The following is a 21,338-nucleotide window of genomic DNA, read 5'->3' as shown; positions in this document are numbered from 1 at the left end:
AATCTGTTGTGCAATTAATCCAGGAGGGGCACCTTTTAAAGTCAATCAGAACATTTAAAAAAAAATCAAATAAGTGAGAGGATTAATTCACTAAAGGAACATAGCCTTACTTTTCAGTCATTTTTCCTGGGTGGTTCTGGGAGCTTGCTCATTTCAAGTGCAATTTGTTTAGGGTATTTTTACCCTACAAATGGAGAAGATTTTACTATCCAGCCCCTTAGATGCAGCCACGTGCATTAAGATAATTCTTAAGGCCAAATTACAATTAGCCCTCATTAAAAATAAAGCCTACATTTTATTTTATTATTTGTTTGTTTGTTTGTTTGTTTGTTTGTTTGTTTGTTTGTTTGTTACAGAAGTAGTTACTAAAAGCCAACTCAATTTTTTTAAAAAAATCATGGTAGTGTACAATAAAATTATTAAAACATAAGATTATAAAACTGTAAAACACATAGCAAAAGTGAATCTAATTCTCTAAATTCTCTAAAAACACCTGGCACCTTATTCTCTAAAAACACCTGGCAAAACATTTTTTCAGCAGATGACAAAATAACAAAATTATAGGTGCCTATCTGATTTCAATAGGAAAAGTGTTCCAAAGGACTGCTGTCACTATGCTAAAAGGCTTAGTTGAACTTCACTAACAAGGCAGTAGGAGGGGCTCTTCAGATGATTGCAGTGACATGGCCTGTGCAGAAGGGACAATGCCAAAAGGTCCTAGGCTATTGATGGCTTTATACACTAACAGTGTAACCCTTGAACTTGGCTTGGGAACATGCTGACATCCAGTGCAGAGCTTTCAGTGCCAGTGCAACATGCTGATTCAGAGCTGCTCTTGCCAAACCCAGATGAGGGAAAGTTATTAGACTATATATAATGCAAGCCCTACTCAGAGTATACCCACTTAAATTCATGGATATTACTAGCTCAGGTCCATTGATTCTAATGGGTCTATCCCGAATAAAATGTAGTTGGATACAACCCATTATTTATTAACAGCACTGTATGTGCTGAGCCACTTACAATAGTAAACCATTAAAATGCAATTATGAAACCATAAAAATAAGAACATATAGTGCCCTATTAAAAAAAAAAATCCAAGATCTGAAAAGAACAATTCCAGATTCTTGAGTAACAGCAACAATATTTTAACCCAATTTTAAAGGGTTATTAAAAAAAAAACAATGTCCAAAATATCTTCACCACTACAAAGTCACTTTTCTGCACTCCACAGCTGGGCTGCCACCACCAAAAGATGGTGAGCTACCAGTCATACCTCACTAGGCAGGGGCTCCCAGAGGGTCCAATTAATTATGCAAGGCAAGAAGTATTTGTTCCTACAGGTAACCTGGCACAATGCCTGCTTCACCACACTTATTGATATGATTGTTGGAGGCTGTGCTGCTCATAACTCTGACACCTCTTCCATTTAGTAAGAAAGGCTGCAGCAGAAGATCTAAGGTTCAACCCTCAGCATCTCCAAGTAGAACTAGAAATGACTCGTGTCTGTGGACAGCTGAGCAGCTGTCAGTAGGCCAGATATGCCAGAGTTCTGATTTGGTACAAGGCAACTTCTTATAGTCCTATGACTTAAGCTCTGTGAACCATTTTGACATTTGGGCATAGCTGCCCACTTGTCAGTCACCTGATTTAACCATGATGCCAGGTGATGTGTTTTCTATTAACTGCACTCTTTGAAATCAATCAGATGACCAGTTGCACTTGCAACACCCTGTTCCTTTGCCTGCACAGCTTCAAACCACACTGGTAAAGGAGCAGGTGTTGCACATGCCATTGGATCAGCTGATCAGGAGTGTCTGCAAATGCTGCTTTCATTTCAGCAGGGAGCCCTGTCTTTACTTTTCCCAAACCTGATGTCATACATTATGTTAACTGTGGAGCAGGTGAGTGTGGCTTGGGAAGAAATTGTATCATGGATCAAATTCTGGGCCTAATTAGGTCCATGGTGCAGGGGTTCCCCAACAATGACTTAAGCAAAGATGGCCAGGACAAAAGTAATGGAGTTACCAACTTATGGACACTGTGAGCAGGAGGGCAATGGGGAGGATAAGCACTAAAGTATTTCACTGCATACTGGTCACCACTGTGTAATAATCACACACCCCTTTATCAGACCCTGAAATTGGTCCCAGAGCATTCCTCCACATAATAGTTGCAGGGGTAATTCTCAGCATGCGTATTATCAGTACCAGTATATTTCTGTACATGGTCAGGGGGCAGAGGTGACGGCTCTGAGGAGGGATTATGGCAGTGCTGGAAAGGAGGTCAAGCGAAAAACATGAAAATTGCAGCCTGTGATCACCAAGGCTCCTCTATTCTCGCTCTCCCTGTGGACAACTCTGGTGCCTTGGCCAAATTTTGTGGTGCTGCCTGCATGCCTCTCTTGCACAGTCTCTTGCACAGGTTGGATGAGGGCAGTGCGAGTGGGTGGGGGTATGTGAGGGGGAGGGGATAGGTTTGTGAGGGACCCGCACTCTGGGACATGCTAGCTTCCAGCCACCTCACCAGCTTACAACCGCCTTACCATAATTCACCTCATAATGGTCGTACCCTTTTTGGAAGTGAAAAATCAGCACACAAAAATGTGACCATTACGTGGTGAAATACAGTAATAGGAGGGGAAACAATGGAACAAAGTAACCGATTGAAGGTCTCTATTGCCAGAAGAGATCTCAGTGTAGTGCAGCTGGTATCGGAAACCTTGGACTGCCTGCAGAGCAAATAGCTTCGGGCAGCTGAAGTGAGCCAAAGCACAAACTAAGTCAACCAAATTTCTACAAGGGTAAACTTACTGAGTCACTTGAAGCTCAGACCAGTATATTCCAAAAGGAAAGGGCTATTAAAACTATTTAAATACACTAGACAAAAATCCCACCTCATTGGGTGTCTCAGTAGATTGGCCACTCTGGCTGTTTGTCTGGTCATTGAAAGCTTCTGTCAGAGTCCGACTTTCTTCTGTTCTTTCAAGGAACTACACAAATGAATGGAATGATATGAAAAATGCAGCGCTCGCAAAACAAAATCTGGTGATATGAAACGTGTACAAATAAGTCATGTCTTTTTTTGTTTTTAAAAAAATGAAATTGAAAAAAAATATATGCCTGGAATAGAGCAACAAACATTAGATTAGAGGGCATCAAAAAGATCCAAAAAGATACCAATTTTAAAAAGCAATCAATTCAAATTCATGAATATTGACCTTGGCTGTCAGCAATGCGGGACTCGGATACTTCAAGCAAGGGATGAATTCTCCCAAATTTGAATTGGATAAGATCAGGCTAAGCTGAGCTACACCATTCAAAAGGAGACAGTAAATTGCTCGGCATGATCTGAGTCAATTCAAAAATCAATTCAAACCCTGTTCTGATCCTAGTCAATGATGTAACACAGTCAGATCCCAGTTCATCCTTTCCCCAATTTCTCTCTTCTTTCCCTCTTATTCACTTATGAAGCTGTTTCACTGGCAGAAAGTGAGAGGGGCACCTCTCCCTGCTCCAGCATCTAGTATGCTGCTGCAAAGTGTGTCAGATGCAAATAAATCTGGGAAATTGAGTTTTCTCCAAAGGTGGTGGCCGTAGCCCTAGGGGAAATTGATTTCCCATGCCTACTTGCATCTGGAATGCTGCATAGCAGCACGTCAGACCCTGGTAAGAGGAAGGAGGCCTTCATTTCACTTACCACCCATGTTCAGAGAAGAACAAGCCAAGCTGTGGTAGGGCAGGAGAGGAACTGGAAAATCATGGGCGGATGGGATGGGTGGCATGTAAACTGTTGAATAATTCAAGCAACACAATCCTCACCCAAAAATACAAGGCTGGACATAAGGCTAAGACCGAATATACACCACACAACAGCTAAAGCTTCAATCTGGGGACTAACTTCCAAGCAAGCATGTGTTAGATTGGGTTGTTAGCATGCATGAAATTCAAGTGCCAAGATTGGGCACATGCCAGGTCTGTTGGTTGCCTAGTGTTTCCTCCTAGTTTTATGGCAGGCAATGGGGGAGCAGTTTCAGTACTTGTCTAACAAGGCTATGAATCTATTCTCCACCAATATCTCAGAACCAGAAAGACTGGATTTATTATGGCATAAGCTTTCAAGGACTAGGGCCCATTTTGTCTAATGGATCTGATGGCTACAATAAATCAGTTGGTCTTTAAGGTGCCTGTTGACTCTTTTTTGTGCTTGCTCCAACAAACTAGCTTGGCTGCCTTTCTGTGTCTTAGTTTATGAATTAAGGCAATAGCCACAAAGCACTGCTTAAACCTAACTGAGGTTGTCTACTCGTTTTCTTACTGAGGTTGAAAATTCATTTTTAAAACTTCTGCTGCAGTTATAAATAAAAAGACATGTTCCACTGTAACTTTTTAAGCTTGACCAAATTTATGTAGCCAAAAGAGATACTGGGTTCAAATATTTATGGGATTATTGATCCTTCAGCCTTCTATGTTATGGGTAGGATGGATGGGGAGCATACAAGTATCAGAACATGCTCTCATGCTCTGATCCAGCACTACATGCACAGGAAGAAACTCCCAAATGTGTGGGATTTGCATGGGGCACCACAGCATCAAACTGAGTTGACATGCATATTCCTCTCTCTGGACCCAATAGTTTCATATATGCGAATGCTCTGATCATCTGCACAAGGAAAAGAAAACTGGATGCAGTCTGCCAACCTGCCCCTGCCTTCACTGTCCAATAGCCAATAGGCTGGTTTTCATCTGTTTAAAAAGGGGGTCCCCACCACCCCATGCTCCTTTGCAGCACAAGACCAAATCTACCTTTGGACAAAATACCACCTGAGCAGAGTGCAAGGAATTTGGCTGGGAAAAGGTTCTCAGTAGATCATGGCCTACTAAATGTCAGCTTTTCAGAACACCCTCAAGCATTCAAGTTTACATGTTCTAAAGAAGGGGGCTTAGGAACTTCAGGCCCAGGAGCAACCTTCAAGGCTCCGCAGCCAGCACTCAGGACTCTCCTTTGGCCACATCTCCTTACCAACCCTGCTTCAGTGCATTTGCCCTGCTGGAATGTTTCATTGAACTATGAGCATGCTATGTGCTTGTGTGAATGAAGGGGTGTGTGTGTGGTAGTATTATCATATTTTGAAGAACAAAAAAGAGGACACATTTGCCAACTTCTACTTTTAACTATGGATCATTATGATGTCTCTCATTTTAAATACCCCTACTATAAGTAGGCTATAGAAGCTGTGATATATTGCTAGTGGCAATGTTCTTAACTTTCATATATAGAAATAAACCAGGGCTACCAAGCAAGGTTTTGCTACAGCTCCTAAAGAAATTTTCTATTGTGTAAGTTGAATTTAAGGCATATGGTGCCATAAGGCATGTGTGGTGGAAATGGAAAAGTCCCGAATGTGGCAAGTTGGCTGTTTATATTGTACTGTTTTAATTACAACAGCCACATAGATAGCACATTAATATCTTTCAGAAGCCAGCTCTCAAAAGTTAAATGTTAAATGTTATGGAAGTTCACATTTTCTTCAATTAGTTTTTTGGTCAGATTTCCAATTTGTGCAGATTCTGGTCCTTGTTTACCCCCCACCGCCACCCCTCCAAAGCAGCCAAAGCCACCATGCTGCTTGCCTATAATTTGGATTCTCATTCTTTTCCTAAATAAATAAACAGCCATCATAATAATACTTAATGACAAGGATACAAAATTAAAACTTGAAGATAGTTACTCCTCCTAGACTGACTAGCACCTGACAAGAAAAGCACCGCAATAGTTCTGGTTAGACAGAAGCAGGAGCCAAAGTTACCCAGGCACTAATTGTCCCTCACTTTCAGCTCTGGGTGGGCTGGTCTTGCAGTATTCTTCCCACCTTTGCAATCTCACCCCTGCTCCCCACTTCTGACATCAACTATATAAAACAGGGGTTGGGGGTTATTATTCCTCTCACTGTTGTTGTTGTTTTAAACTCACTTACCTTTGGAGGTGTGAAAGCAGTGAGGTGCCTGTGTGTTTCTCTCAAAGAGTGGAAGAAGGGAGAGAGGGAGGGAACAGGTGGGGGATCAAAATTTTAAAATCCTCTCCCAATCGTGAAATGTGTTGCCAAATCAGAGTCCAGTCAGTTAGTGTGCCTTTGCCATACTTGCAATGCTGGCAAGGGAGGTGGGTTGAGGTTAGGAGGGGGAAGTGGTGAGAGAAGTCTGCAAATGTCCTGAGTGCCTGGAGCACACCGGATGGAAAGCTTCTTCCCAAACTGGGCCAATTCATCTCTCTCCCTGCCACATCCTGCCCTCCACACACACCTGATACCTTCCAGATTAGCAGAGTAAAGCAGGGCTGGTTGGCAGGGGGGGAGGAAGACAGCAAGAGCCAGTGAACTTGCATCTCATGTTAGCATGTGGCTGCTGCTGGCTGAATTGTGCTGGGAGCTGGAGGGATGGAGAGGGCAGGAAAGAGAGCAAGAGCCACAAGAAGAATATTTGAGCTGCTCCGGTTCCAAGAGGAGCTTGTATATTTTACGGGAAAAGTGACACGCTGGGGGAAAGAGAAAGAAAGAGGTTTGGATTCCTGATGCCTGTGTGTGGCTGGGATGGAGTGTGGCAAGAGTATTTATTTTTATGAATAGTCAGAGCTTTCATTGGCTGGCAGGGGAGGCTGGCAGGCTCTTGATTGGCAGGAAGTGACTGTGTAAACCCTGGCAGCCTCCTTCCCCGCCTGCTTTTTTTTCCTTGGGAGATTCCTGGAAGTATGGAGTGGAACTGTTGATAAGGAAGAGGGGAAAGTGAGCTGGTCCCTGTCTATCCCTGCAGCAGAAGAGGGAAGAGAGGTTGGGTAAGGTGATCCATGGGGGATTGGAGGGAAATCCCACAGGCAGAAAAGCGAAACAAAAAACAACCCAAAACAACCACACGAGACCCGTAATGGTACCAAAAAAAAAAAAAAAAAAAAAACCCTGGACATTCTGCCAAATTTTTAAAATCCACCCAGACAGACATTTTAAACCTGAAAAAGATGACATTTCTGGGGGAAAACAGATGTATGGCAACCCTAGTATGCAAATATAAACCTCTGACTTTTGTGTGGCTTAAATACAGCTGACTATTCAAAGTAAGAGCCATATCCATTGCTCCACCCACTTTGTCTCTGACATGCATTCCCCAGAAGATTTTGAACTCAAAGAATCAGGAAGCTGCTTTAATGGACTTAAAGCCAGCAGAAGAATTCATTATCCTGCACAGATGTTAAAGGTAAAGGTAAAGGGACCCCTGACTATTAGGTCCAGTTGTGGCCGACTCTGGGATTGCGGCGCTCATCTCGTTTTATTGGCCGAGGGAGCCAGTGTACAGCTTCTGGGTCATGTGGCCAGCATGACTAAGCAGCTTCTGGCAAACCAGAGCAGCACACGGAAACGCCATTTACCTTCCCGCCAGAGCGGTACCTATTTATCTACTTGCACTTTTTGGCGTGCTTCCAAACTGCTAGGTTGGCAGCAGCAGGGACCGAGCAACGGGAGCTCACCCCGTCACAGAGATTCGAACCGCCGACCTTCTGATCGGCAAACCCTAGGCTCTGCGGTTTAGACCACAGCGCCACCCGCGTCCCTGTTATCTGGGATTAAAAGAACCTGCTTTTAGGGTGGAAACATTGTCAAGGATGGCCTATAGTCAATCAAGAGGGAGTAGCCAGGAGAGAAACCAAGAGCAAGGAGTTGGATCCCTGAGCAGATCATGGATGAAAAATAGATCTGGCCACCCACACCCCATGCAAGTCCACATTTGACCAGGGGAGTGGGGGGGGGGAGTGATAAATTTTGAAGCCATGGAAGAAATAGTTTATTTTCCCCCAGGGCAAAACACAAATTTTGGGAAAACTGAAAAATCTTCAATACATTCTTTAGCACCCTTTACAGATCAAATATCACTTTGTTATTTTAGAAACATAAAATGTATTGTGCATAACTTGGTATGTCATAAAATTACCATGTTTTGTATATTCAAAGTACAGTATAGTCATACAATAATTACAAAATAAATTTAGAGGGTTTTTTTTTTTAAAAAAAAAGTTACAAAAGCTGCCAAAATGTAAGAAACCTAAGCATCTCTTTGGTTTTGTCAATTTATGAAGAGCTAGCAAAAAGGAAAAAACAGAAGAAACCATCAACATTATAGTAAAAACAAAGAAAGTTATTGTGCATTCTGAAAATCATTACATCTCCTCCAGGCCTTCACAGTGTGAAGCAGACATAAAGCACTCATTTCCATAAAAAGAGCTGAGAAAAAGAAGGGGCGGGGGGAGAGAGAAGAAGACTCAATGTATACTACATAAAATTTAATCAGTGTCATTTTCTGAGTTATCATTACCAGTTTCTGCTTCTTTTTATTATTTTTATTTGCCAACACATTTATCAAGAATTTCTAAAAATTAATGGCTTTACTGGAATTGCGAAGCCTGGGGGTCATTTTGGATTCACAGCTGTCCATGGAGGTTAATTCTGTGTCCAGGATGGCTGTCTAAAAGCGACAGCTGTGACCCTACCTGCCCACACACTGTCTTGCTGGAGTGGTACATGCTCTGTTTATCTCCTGCTTGGACTACTGCAATGCACTCTACATGAGGCTACCTTTGAAGGTGACTCAGAAACTACAATTAATCCAGAACGCGGCAGCTAGACTGGTGACTGGGAGTGGCCGCCGGGACCATATAACACCAGTCCTAAAGGATCTACATTGGCTCCCAGTACAATTTCCAAGTGCAATTCAAAGTGTTGGTGCTGACCTTTAAAGCCCTAAATGGTCTTGGCCCTGTATACCCCCCTATATATGCCCCACAGAGGACCTTAAGGTCCATATATAGCAACACCCTAGAGGTCTCGGGCCCTAAGGAAGTTAGATTAGCCTCAACCAGAACATAATAATGATGGCACATGAACTGCTTTTACCCACATGGACAAACAGCTGATTAGCAGTGCTTGCAAGCAACAGCTGTGTTTTTACCTGCCTCACAGGTAAAATCATATATAGGCATGGCTGCGCCAAAACAGCCTGAAAGGACAAATGAGAAGGCCTGGGTGCCAGGCCCTTGGTGCCCCACTATTAAGAGCCAATGGGAGATTTGGGTCATGTGATAAAAAGTTTACTGAAAAGAAAAACTATTTTATTAATACCTCAGATTGCTCTTTCTTAAGGCTAGCTTCATACATTACCTAAGAGAGTAAAAAAACATCAAGGATTATATCCAACTAAGTTTTATTCAGAGTAGACCTTCTGGAATTAGTGGACCTGATAGTCATGTCCATTGATTCCAATGGGTCTTCCTGGAGTAGAACTAACACTGGATAAAACTCAAAGTGTATAAACAGTGGCCTGACAGTTGGCTTAATCCAGCAGGGCTCTTATGCACTTAAGAAGGACATGAAGGCAAGAGACCTCCCCCCACCATTGTTCCCCAGCAAATGGTCTTCAGAAGTGTACTGCTTCTGAAACTTGATACAAGAAAGCATACAGCCACTAAGAGCTCCTTCCCGACCAGCACCAAGTTACTAAAATTGTGTTGATCTACTTTAAAAGGCCACCAAAGAAGCAAGCAAACATAGAGCTGCATTCAAGACTTCAAGTGTTAGCTTCTGAGTGATGGAGAAATTGCTGTACCCCAAGGAAGAGACTTTTAATGATTGACCATTTTTTTTTTAATGTAAAATATGTGGCTCAAGGCCAGAAGAAGGTCTATGAAGGATAAAGCTTCCTCTTTCAAATCATCCCATGGCAATGAAAAACCTTGAGAATGTGTTTTTTCCTAAATGAATAGTTGATATGCTTGGTTTGCAAAGATCCCATGAGTCCCAGAGGCAGGACTCAGCACATCTGAAAGCAGATGTTCAGAGGACAGCAGAAAAACAACCTTTTTTATCTCTCTTTTGGAGCCCAAAGGCACCCCATACAGCTCAGAGCTGCGGCAACCCAAGGGAGACATGACTTAGGAAGACTCTATAGTGGGGCTTAGCAGGATTGTGTTTCTGCAGTCTTCACAGAAAGAAAAAATGATACATTTTTTAAAACAGCCAAGAGAAAGTCCTGGGCTCAGAGAGTTATATCTTGATGGGCATCATGTGCTGGTTGAGAGAAATGAACAAATCCCATGGCAGCACCAAATGAAGCAGATTCCAATACGTTAAAATAAGCCCCACTACCCAGAATTTGACCAATTCAGTATTCTAATATTTATTCAACGTGGGTGGCACACTCAATGCTGTACAGAGCTGAGGGCCAAATTAGATGTGATGGAGACCCCCAAATACACCCCCCTGCTGTTTTTAAAGGTGTTCATAGCACCTTGAGGAAGCAAGGGTAGAGATCTGGATCAGCACTGTTGTGCTGCAGAACAGGGGAAGGGCATTAAGCCTTCCTTCCCTATGAAAATACCCCCCAAAACTCCTACAAAAAACTGCCTACAGGATATGTAGGTATAACCCAGAAATGTGTATGTTTTCAGTTCTGGGCACTGCATTTCAAGGATTTAGACAAATGACTTCAGAAAAAGTCAATGAAGAGGGTCAAAAGTGCAGTCCTGTGGAGAAACGTTGATGGAACTGGGATGCTTAGCTTGGAGAAAGCCGTGTAAGTACCTGAAGGCCGTCAGTTTTCTCTTTTTCCAGTTTCTCTTATTTTGCTAAAAGATATAGGACTATCAAATGTTCAGGACAGACATTAAATATAAAAATACATATATTTGTGTGTGTGTGCTACTCTTCAAGAAGAAATAGGATTGTTTTGCACACTAGTGCCAGAAGCACTGTGATACCACTGTGTAACATTTGGGGGGGGGTGGAGGAGGAGAGGAAAGCATGTTTTCAGCCAGTATTCCCCCCAAACAACAATTTAACATGCAGATTCTGGGATTAAGGCCATATTAGATATCAGAATAGGGACACAAGTGGCACTGTGGGTTAAACCACAGAGCCTAGGGCTTGCCGATCAGAAGGTCGGCAGTTCAAATCACTGCAACAGGGTGAGCTCCCATTGCTTGGTCCCTGCTCCTGCCAACCTAGCAGTTCGAAAGCACGTCAAAATGCAAGTAGATAAATAGGTACCACTCTGGAGGGAAGGTACACGGCATTTCCGTGCGCTACTCTGGTTTGCCAGAAGTGGCTTGGTCATGCTGGCCGCATGACCCGGAAGCTGTACGCCGGCTCCCTCAGCCAATAAATCAAGATGCGCACTGCAACTCCAGAGTCGTCCACGACTGGACCTAACGGTCAGGGGTCCCTTTACCTTTACCTTTAGATATCAGATTAGAACAAACTGAAATGTTGGAAATGTAAAGAACATGAAGGAACATTCTTTCACCTCTGGTGGACTTGCCCTAGAGTGAAGGCCTTCTGGGAAATGATTTATAATGAGTTGAAAAAGGTATTTAAGTATACCTTTACTAAGAAACCAGAGGCCTTCCTTCTGGGCATTGTCGGCCAGAAGGTGTTAAAGAAGGACCGAACATTTTTTATGTATGCAACAACGGCAGCAAGGATACTCATTGCCAAGAGCTGGAAAACTCAAGATCTACCCACACTGGAAGAATGGCAGATGCAGCTGATGGACTATATGCAACTGGCCGAGATGACTGGCAGAATCCGAGACCTGGGAGAAGAGAGGGTTGAAGAAGACTGGAAGAAATTCAAGATTTATCTACAAAAGTATTGTAATTTGGTTGAATGCTAAGAAGGATGCTAGATCATAAATAATCGCCTACCACTGAATTAGATTGAACTTGATGATAAGTGAGATTGAGGGAAACATAAACTTGTGGAGAATAGATTAAATTAACTGAATAAAATTTAAGAATATAAACAAGATGATAAATTGCTGGAAAAAATTTACAACGATGTAAGTGGGAGTGGGAGATGCGAGGGAGTCCAAAGAAGTTCTGAAAAATGTGTTATGATCCATGTTATATTGTTTATTATTTTTGCATTTTGTATTTTAAAAAATCTCAATAAATATTTATAAAAAAAAAAAATAGAACAAACTGAAATGAGTGGTGAACACTTGGCCAACATCATTTTTTTCAAGAGCAACCAGTCAGATGCCTCTACAGTCCTCCATCAGGGCATGAAGGCTACTATCATCCGCTGCTGCCTCCCCCCAGCCTATAATTGGTATTCATAGAGAAAGTGCTTGTGAATTTGAAGGTTGCATTTAGCTACCAGGAACTAATAGCTGTTGATAAATCTATCCAAGAATCTGTCTAACCCCATTTGAAAACCATTTATTCTGTCTACCTTAAGATCTGTCTTTCCCCCATCTCTACTCTTTTGCAAGCTCCATGCAACTTCTGAGGCCTTGCTCCATGGTCCCCTACTGAACTGTAGACTCACAGACCTGGAAGCAATCTTGGTGACCATCTGCATCAACAATGCCAGATCTGCATTGCAATGACAGCATCCCTGACAGATTTCTGAAGGCATTTAAGCAGAGGCTAGATGGCAAAGGAGAGTCCACAATCTCCCGAGACAGGCGCTACAGGCACTATTGAACAGTGTGTATATATATCCAACCTTTCCTCCAATGACCTCAAGGTGGTGTACATGTTTCTCTTCTTCCCCATTTTATATTTGTTACAACCCTGTGTGGTAGGTTAGGCTGAGGGATTGTGATTAACCCAAGATCACCTAGTGAGTTTCATGGCTGGGCAGTGTTTTAAACCCTGGTCTCTCAGGTCCTAGTCAAACACTCTAACCACTACATCATGCTCTTACCATTGCATAGTTTATCCTAATGGGAACCTCAGGCTCAGGGACCAAATGCAGCCTACCAGGACTCTCTGGCTGGTCTTTAGGACTCCCCCCAGGCCACACAACCTACTGACCCTTCCTTGCACCCTCCTTGAATATTTGTTTCTGGCTTAAATGTGGCCATTTGCTCTGAAAATGCCTCCACCTTATTTGTAAGCCACTGGCATTCTCAGAGCTCAAGGACACTCAGGGTTCAAAGCTGTGCCTTGACGAGTGTGACATATGGAAAGGCCTTGGGAAAATTCCAAGGGCAGAGAAGCCTGAAGGGTCACAATGGGTCCCCGGTCCTGAGATTTTATCATCCCTAGTGTAGCAGAAGTACTTGTGTATTCAGGGGAGGGCCACAACTCAGAGGTAAAAGTATCTGCTTTGCATGCAGAAGGCCCCAGATTCAACCCCCAGCATATCAAAAAAAAACACAGCATATCCCTGCCCCAATTCTATTGTCTTTTAAAGTGCTGTTAGTCGCCCTGAGATTACCGTATTTTTCGCACCATAGGACGCATTTTTTCCCCTCCAAAAATGAAGGGGAAATGTGTGTGCGTCCTATGGTGCGAATGCAGGCTTTCGCTGAAGCTGGAGAGCGAGAGGGGTCGGTGCGCACCGACCCCTCTCGCTCTCCAGGCTTCGGGAGAGCCCCACCGCCAGCCCCACAAGCTCGGGGGACAGCGGGGAGGCGGAACGCCGCCACCCCGCTGTCCCCCGACTTGGTTAGAAGGCTGGCGGGGGGAGAAGCCTGCTCCTCCCCGTCGCCAGCCCCACAAACTTGGGGGACAGCGGGAGAGGCGCAGCACGCCCTTCCCGCTGCCCCCCGACTTGGCTAGAAGGCTGGCGGGGGGGGAGAAGCCTGCTCCTCCCCATCGCCAGCCCCGCAAACTCGGGAGACAGCGGGAGAGGTGTAGCGCGCCCTTCCTGCTGTCTCCCGACTTGGCTAGAAGGCTGGCGGGGGGGGGGGGGAGAAGCCTGCTCCTCCCCGTCGCCAGCCCCGCAAACTCGGGAGACAGTGGGAGAGGCGCAGCGCGCCCTCCCGCTGTCTCCCGACATGGTTTGTTGGCTGGCGGAGGGCTTCCTCCTCCCCCAGCCCCGCAAGCTCCCAGAGCGATGCCAAAGCTGCGTGCAGCTTCGGCATGGCTCTGGGTCCCGTTCTGGGGGAGGGGGAAGCTCGGGCTTCCCCCGCCCCAGCCCCGCGTCTCCAGCCGGGAGATGGTCGCGGGGGGCTGCTTTAGCCCCGCGCGCACACTCCCGGCTGGAGAGGTGACGCGCGCTTATGGCAGGAGCCTCCATAGGCGCGCGTCACCTCTCCAGCCGGGAGAGCGCGCGCGGGGCTAAAGCAGCCCCCCGCGACCCTCTCCCAGCTGGAGAGGTGACGCGCGCTTATGGCAGGAGCCTCCATAGGCGCGCGTCACCTCTCCAGCCGGGAGAGCACGCGCGGGGCTAAAGCAGCCCCCCCGCGACCCTCTCCTGGCTGGAGAGGTGACACGCGCCTATGGCCGCTGCTCCCTGACCTGCTCTTTGGGGCTGGTGGTGGGCTTCCCCCGCCAGCCCCAAAGAGCAGGTCGAAAGGAACCTGAAGCCTGGAGAGCGAGAGGGGTCGGTGCACACCGACCCCTCTCGCTCTCCAGGCTTCCAAGGTAGCCGCCTGAACGCACCTTAAACGGCACCTTGTTTTAGAGCGGGAAAACAAAAGGGGGAAAATTCTCCCACTCTCTGCACAGCGCTTCCTGCCGCTTCGCTGAAGGGGCGCTGGGCAGAGAGCAGAAGAATTTTTTCCCCTTGTTCTCCCCCCTCTAAAACAAGGTGCGTCCTATTGTCCGGTGCGTCCTATGATGCGAAAAATACGGTATTTATGATTTATGATGAGGGGTGGGGTAGAAGGCTGAGAAATAAAACTAAAGAAATACTTTTCTCAGTTAAGTTTGCTAGGTATCCAGTAGTTATTGGAGCTTTTTCAGTTGCCATGCCAGTTCCACAGAATGGCCTCCTCAGGGAGGCCCATCAAGTCCAAGCACATAGGTTAAGACCTGGCTCTTTGAGAAGGCTTTGGGGCCTTTCATTTTCATGAAAGCTGGTTTTTGTTCCTCCCACTCCATCTACTTGAATTTTTGATTGAGGTGTGGTTGCTGAAATTTGTATAGACTTTATTTATCTGTATTATTAATTAATAACTTGGGGCATTACTTAATCCCTTTGTGTTCTTATTACCTGGTTTTTCTTGGCTGCAAGCTTCATTGTTTTTGAGAAAAACTGGATTAAAAAATGTGTAAAAAAAACCCATACACACAAAATCCTGGCCAGACTTACAGGATTCTTTTTAAGGAGTAGAATTAGATACTATATGTGAACCACTTTGAAAAAACTCAAAAGTGTTATATAAATGCCACTGTTGTTGTTTTCTGTTGACAGTTGCAGAGGAACAGTACCCCTTGAGGAGAGTAGCGCAAATTGCAGCAAATTGGGGGAGCCCAAAGCAATGCCTCTACTTTAAGAAACAGCTACCTTGTAAAAACCCAGATCCAGTATTGGGGGTCTCAGATCAAGACAAAAATGTGGGGAGACACTCAGAAGCCTCCAGTATGCTTATAACCAGAAGTTAACAGAGTCCCTTTTAAACACGCACACACACACACACACACACACACACACACAGTATCAGGCTATGTGGGGTCCAGTGCCATGCCAATAATGCATTAAGAATGTTGCAGCCTCACCTTCCAGCAGGACCCTGGACACAGATACCAAAAATGAGGCAACTATGGAGACACTCAATCTGAACCCAGTAACAAAGGGCTCTCAAGCTTAAGAACTGAGAACCCAGACTGCAGCCCTCAACCTGAGCTCTATCCAGCGACTGGACTCCTCAATGCCCAAATACCTTCCACTCCACCAAGCCATTTGATCCTCTGTATCATCTCAACTGTCTTACATGAGATAAACCAGAATTTTGGGTCATTGAATTAGTGCTAACACCACACTCTAATTCCCAAGTTGACCTCACTTAATGGTTTCATGTAGATGCTGAACAGTAAGAGATGGGGTGGGAACCAAGCTCTATGGAATCTAAAAGTGTAAATGAGACATGGTCAAGCAGAGATCTAACATCGGGGTGGGAATCTGGTGCCCTCCAGTTATTGTTGGATTACAGCTCCAATCAACCCTGATCACTGGCCATGATGACAGGCACTGATGGGAGTACAATGCCTGTACAATGCATTGTAGTACAATGACATGTGGAGGACACCAGGTTCCCCATCTCTGCCCTAGTACCACCTTCTGGAAGCACTATGAGCAGAACCATAAAAAAGCATGGTACCTCAGATTAAGAACAGCTTCAGGTTAGGAACAGACCTCCAGAACGAATTAAGTTCTTAACCGGAGGTACTACTGTATCTAGAAATCATGTTTAAAAATAAAGCTGCACTTCCACCAGCTTTAGCAGCACCAGGAAACTAAGTCTCACCTCACTCTGGTCTAGAGTATCCTGACTTTCCTTTGCCACAATGTCCAATGTGGAGATTTCAAGTTGATTTTTTTTTAGGTTTTGATTTGCCAAATGCAGCTCCTTCACGACTGAGAGGAGTTCAGCAACCTGAAAAAGCAAAAGGAAGCTCTTAACATTCTTCAGCCTGCTTCATACATCATGATTTCAACAACCAATTTCTTAAAAGATACACTGTAGGTGTGCATTGCCTGCCAGTTGAAATTGTTCATGTTTGAAGTGTGTATGCATCCTTCCCCCACCCCCACCCCCCACTGAGTGTATACCCCAAGAAATCCATGACAGGGAGTTAAGAATCTGGGTACATGAGAAGAGCCTGTTGGATCAAACATCTCGTTCTCAATACAGCCAACCAGATGATGATGGGGATGGTGGCTGGCTGTTGTTGCCACATTTTCTACAAAATTCTACTCATAGCAGTTAACAACAGAATAGCCCAAAGACAATACAATATACAACATACAACATTAAATTAACAATTAAATAATAATTATTTTAAATCAGTAATTTTGGATGCATCTAAAATGAATTGTTTAACAAGCCTAAGACATACCACCAAACCAATAAATATTCCAAAATAGCTAATGACAGTAATAACTACAGAAGATGCCCATGGCAGGCTTGCAATAAGGACCTGAGGGCAATGGCACTTCTGAAGAAAAAATACATTACAGTTGTAATAGGTAAACTCATTACAGTTCTTAATAGGTACACAATGTGGTTCTGATCTGTAATCATAACAACCACAGGATGTGAGCAATGGTCCTTGGTATGCAGAGAAAGAACAATTCTTATTTCAATAACTCCCATGAATCTTGCAGCATTCTAAAGAAAAACAGACGTATTGTGCACTGTAAGCTCTTATATGGATTACTGGAATGTGCTCTGTGTTGGGATACCTTTGAAAAGTATTCGGAAACTGCATTTAGTGGAAAATGGCACAGCATATTTGTGGCTTGGCAGGGCAGAATACATATTACTTACAGTAGCCTTTCCCACCCTGGTGTTCCCCAGATGTTTTGGACTACAACTCCCATCAGCTCCAGTCAGGAATAATGGACAGATTAGTCTGTCCTGATCCCTGGAATCTGCAACTGCCTCTTGTACATTTATAGATCATGCAGGTCCTCCCTGGACCCAATCCTCCAAAAATCACCCACATCAGAGTTCCAAACAAAGAAGCAGGCTGGCATGCCCAAGAAATACTGGATGACTGTAAAGGAACAGGAAAACAATACCTTTCTCTTAAGCTCCTCATGAGACAGCTGGTCCAACTGCAACTCCAAACCACCCTGGTCTCTTAAACAAATGCTCATGTAAGACGTCTGTTCTCCCCAAGAAGATAGGGTTTCCTCTATTTTTTAAAAAAGAAGAAGAAGATAGTTTAATCTATATAATTGCATTGGAATTTCCTGCTCTGGCCTCAAAAAACCACCAATATATTTTGTAACTGAAGTACCCATTCAATGGAACGAGTGTACCATTATTTGCAGATCTCTACTCCCTTCTTACTGCTGTCACATCTACATACTCTGTGATTTTGTGCATGTGCTAAAAGTGCATATAATATGAAACCAGGTGCGGGATTCAGCAGTTTCTTACAAAATCAAGTTGTTAGTCCTTAGGACTAAAAGAGAAGGCTGAATGTTGTAAGGGCATTACTTCAGGAAATCTCAGAAATCAGCAGTGGGAATGAGTGTTCTGCAGGGATTTCTAATATCCTGTGGATACCTCAGTTGGTTAGCGCATTGTGCTGATAATGCCAAAGTTGCAGGTTCGATCCCCGTATGGGACAGTTGCATATTCCTGCATTGCAGGGGGTTGGACTAGATGATCCTCAGTATCCCTTCCAACTCTGCAATTCTATGATTCTATGAACAGTTCAAAGGGACAGAATTATGGGGAAATGATACAAGCCTATTTTGTTCAGGGCTCAGAACTCAGCCATGCTTGCTGCAGATTCTGAGATGCCTTAGTGGGTAGATATTTTTTGACGTACAGTGGTACCTTGGGTTACATACGCTTCAGGTTACATACGCTTCAGGTTACACACTCCGCTAACCCAGAAATACTGCTTCAGGTTAAGAACTTTGCTTCAGGATAAGAACAGAAATCAGGCTCCGGCGGCGCGGCGGCAGCAGGAGGCCCCATTAGCTAAAGTGGTGCTTCAGGTTAAGAACAGTTTCAGGTTAAGAACAAACCTCCGGAACGAATTAAGTACTTAACCCAAGGTACCACTGTACATAATATACATGACTGTTTCTGTTTACCATGATGCAGCAAAGTAGTCAACTGACTGACAGACTTTGATGTGGTCAGAGGGGTCCAATACCAACATCAATATCAATATCAATATCAATATCAATATCAATATCAATATCAATACCAAAATCAATATGAATTCATTTTCCTCCTGACAAACCCTCCTCCTCAGCCTCGAGGTTCTCAAGCAGGGTCCAGCTCACCCATAAAAGTCTCACAATGAGAAGACTTCCTGGAAACAGCGGACATCACCCTAGTCTCTCACTCTAGGCTTGCTTTTTATGGGCCGGTCCAAGTTGGAAGTTACATCCTCAGGCTCCCTACTAGAGCTGGGCAATATCTGGTTTTCAACAACATGATATATCACCAGCTAAGCAATGTAATATACCAATATATCACAATGTCTGAAATATGGATGGAACTATGTATAGGTGAACGAGGTAATGTCCTGGCAACTGATACTACTCAGGGGTCTAAAACTGACAATTTTTTAAACATACTGTTACAACTGTTATTTTACAGTACAGATAATTTTTTAATTAGCACGTTTTCTCTTAAATTAAAGTTGCAGAAGTACAGCTAGAATTACAAACTAGAAAGAATGGATAAAATTTTACAGAACAAAAATTTATTTTAAAAAATTTGCCAGGAAAAAAAGGAATTTCTTTTATAAACTAGGCCAAACTAGAAAGAATAGATAAAATTTTATAGAACAAAAATTTATTAAACAACTTAATCTATTTTCAACTAATCAAAGAATAATTTAAGTAATTTACAAGTGTCAAGTTGCATCTGCTTCTCCACTCAGAGGGCCAAATGCATGAGTAAGCCCCAATGAGTTCAACTAAATGTACTTCTGCCTCCCTGGGCGTAAGCCCCATTGAATTCAGTTGGGTGCACTGCTTACTAACAAACACCCCGTCATTCTCACCTCACAACTATCCAACCTCCTATTTCAGCATAAGGTTGCCAGTTAAATATCCCCCTTCCATTCCCCCCTATTGTGATGCAGAAGCCTCACCCCCCCCCAAGCCCTCAGCCCACCAATCTCTCACTTTTTATCAAAGGGAGGCAGCGAGGGCAAGCAAGCAAAGAGGTAAGTTCTTTAAAAAAGAAAATCCATTCCTTTGTAATATGGAGGGAAGCTAATTTGGGGGGAAACAACAATGTAAGCACCAGAAAATGAAAATAAAAACACTTCCCCCCGTTATTCTGCCAGTGGGACTTGGTGGACAGCAGAAAAGAAAAAGAAAGAAGCAGCACATAAGGAAGTATAGGGCTGGGGAAACAAATGTGTGAGAAAGCAAAGGGGAGGGGAGATATTTGGGGAGAGTTCAAGGATAAGGAGAAAATGGGGAACATAATGAGGGGGGACATGGGCAAACACACACATGAAGAGGAGAAACAAAGAGCATTGACAAGAGAGATACAGGTGTGGGGAGAGAGAGAGAGAGAGAGAGAGAGAGAGAGAGAGAGAAGGAAGGAAGGGAGGGAGGGAGGGAGGGAAGAGGCTTAAACAACAGGACAGGCTCAGACCTGCATCTCCCTCAGCCATTTACCAGCCTGGTACCTTAAAGCAAGAAGCTCATGGCGTCACCATCTATATTACTAAGGAAAGTTCCCGGTGGGCTGCTTTTGTCTGAAACTGCTCTGAGGATTGTTGCCCACTGCAGAACGCAGAGAGCTCAGGCAAACTGCAGGAATCACGAGAAAAGCACTGGCTTCATGGTTTTTCTAACATCATAATACGTGATATATTGCCAGGTCAAATATTTTGAAATGGTTATCATGATGTGGATTTCAAACCAGTTTTGGATGATGGATCAATAAATTCCTCAGCCCAACTGCCCACAGCTGTGTCCCACACCCAGTTCCAGGTGAAGCAGGTTTATTGTATCCAGCCTCTAATCCTCATTCCACAAGGAGCTGGCCAGGGTCCTGAAACTAGTTTGCCCTCTTGCAAAGTCTTACTTGTAGCCCTGTGGTGTCCTAGCCTAGAATATTGGGTAGACTGTAGCTCAGTGGCAGCACACACACTTTGTATGCTGAAGATCTGTTTCAATCCCTGGCATCTCTTGGTAGGGCTGGGAAGAGACCCCTTCCTGAAGCCTTGTAGAACCACTGCCAGTAGTGTAAACAATACTGAATTAGATGGATACTGAAAGATCTGGCTCAGTGTAAGACAACAACCTACCGTATTTTTCGCTCTATAACACGCACCAGACCATAACACGCACGTAGTTTTTAGAGGAGGAAAACAAGAAAAAAAATATTCTAAACGAAATAGTGGATGTATGATTTTTGTGGTTCATGCTGTGGCTACAGACATGTGATCTGACAGTGAATTTGGAGTAGCCCAATGCAAAAATCCTGAGGATCCATGTGGATCCATGCTTTGTAACCACGGAGGAGGGAAGGAAGGGGAACCATGGATCCTCTGCTCACGACTGCAGCAGATCCCCCCCGCCACCCGCAGGCATTTGGTCCATAACACGCACAGACATTTCCCCTTACTTTCTAGGAGGAAAAAAGTGAGTGTTATGGTGCAAAAAATACGGTATGTCCCTACATCAGAATAAATGGACTGTGTACACCATGGGTAGGCAAGCTAAGGGCCGGGGCCCAGATCCGGCCCAAACGCCTTCTAAATTTGGCCTGCGGACAGTCCGGGAATCAGCGTCTTTTTACATGAGTAGGATGTGTCCTTTTATTTAAAATGCATCTTTGGGTTATTTGTGGGGCCTGCCTGGTGTTTTTACATGCATAGAATGTGTGATTTTATTTAAAATGCATCTC

At 44.1% G+C, this 21,338-nt stretch overlaps 1 protein-coding gene and 1 long non-coding RNA gene across 4 annotated transcripts in view; one reads left to right on the top strand and one right to left on the bottom strand.

Moving 5' to 3' along the window:
* Nucleotides 1-21,338, top strand: part of LOC307207990 — a 216,713-nt gene that overhangs the window by 105,989 nt on the left and 89,386 nt on the right. The window lies entirely within an intron of this gene.
* Nucleotides 1-21,338, bottom strand: part of CDK5RAP2 (CDK5 regulatory subunit associated protein 2) — a 130,581-nt gene that overhangs the window by 52,769 nt on the left and 56,474 nt on the right. For 2 of the 3 annotated variants that reach the window (XM_079961895.1, XM_079961893.1), the window contains exons 17-19: nt 17,519-17,634; nt 16,242-16,370; nt 2,898-2,992 (exon numbers count right to left, since the gene is read on the bottom strand). In XM_079961895.1, the coding sequence (XP_079818021.1) occupies nt 2,898-2,992; nt 16,242-16,370; nt 17,519-17,634 (340 nt within the window). Of the gene's footprint in view, nt 1-2,896; nt 2,993-16,241; nt 16,371-17,518; nt 17,635-21,338 lie in introns of all 3 variants that reach the window. The other variant, XM_079961894.1, reaches the window with a different exon arrangement.

The sequence above is a fragment of the Podarcis cretensis genome (genome assembly GCF_951804945.1).
Source record: "Podarcis cretensis genome assembly, chromosome: Z".
NCBI lineage: Eukaryota > Metazoa > Chordata > Lepidosauria > Squamata > Lacertidae > Podarcis > Podarcis cretensis.
Note: the sequence above shows the minus strand (reverse complement) of the source record. Positions and strands in the feature narration are given on the sequence as shown.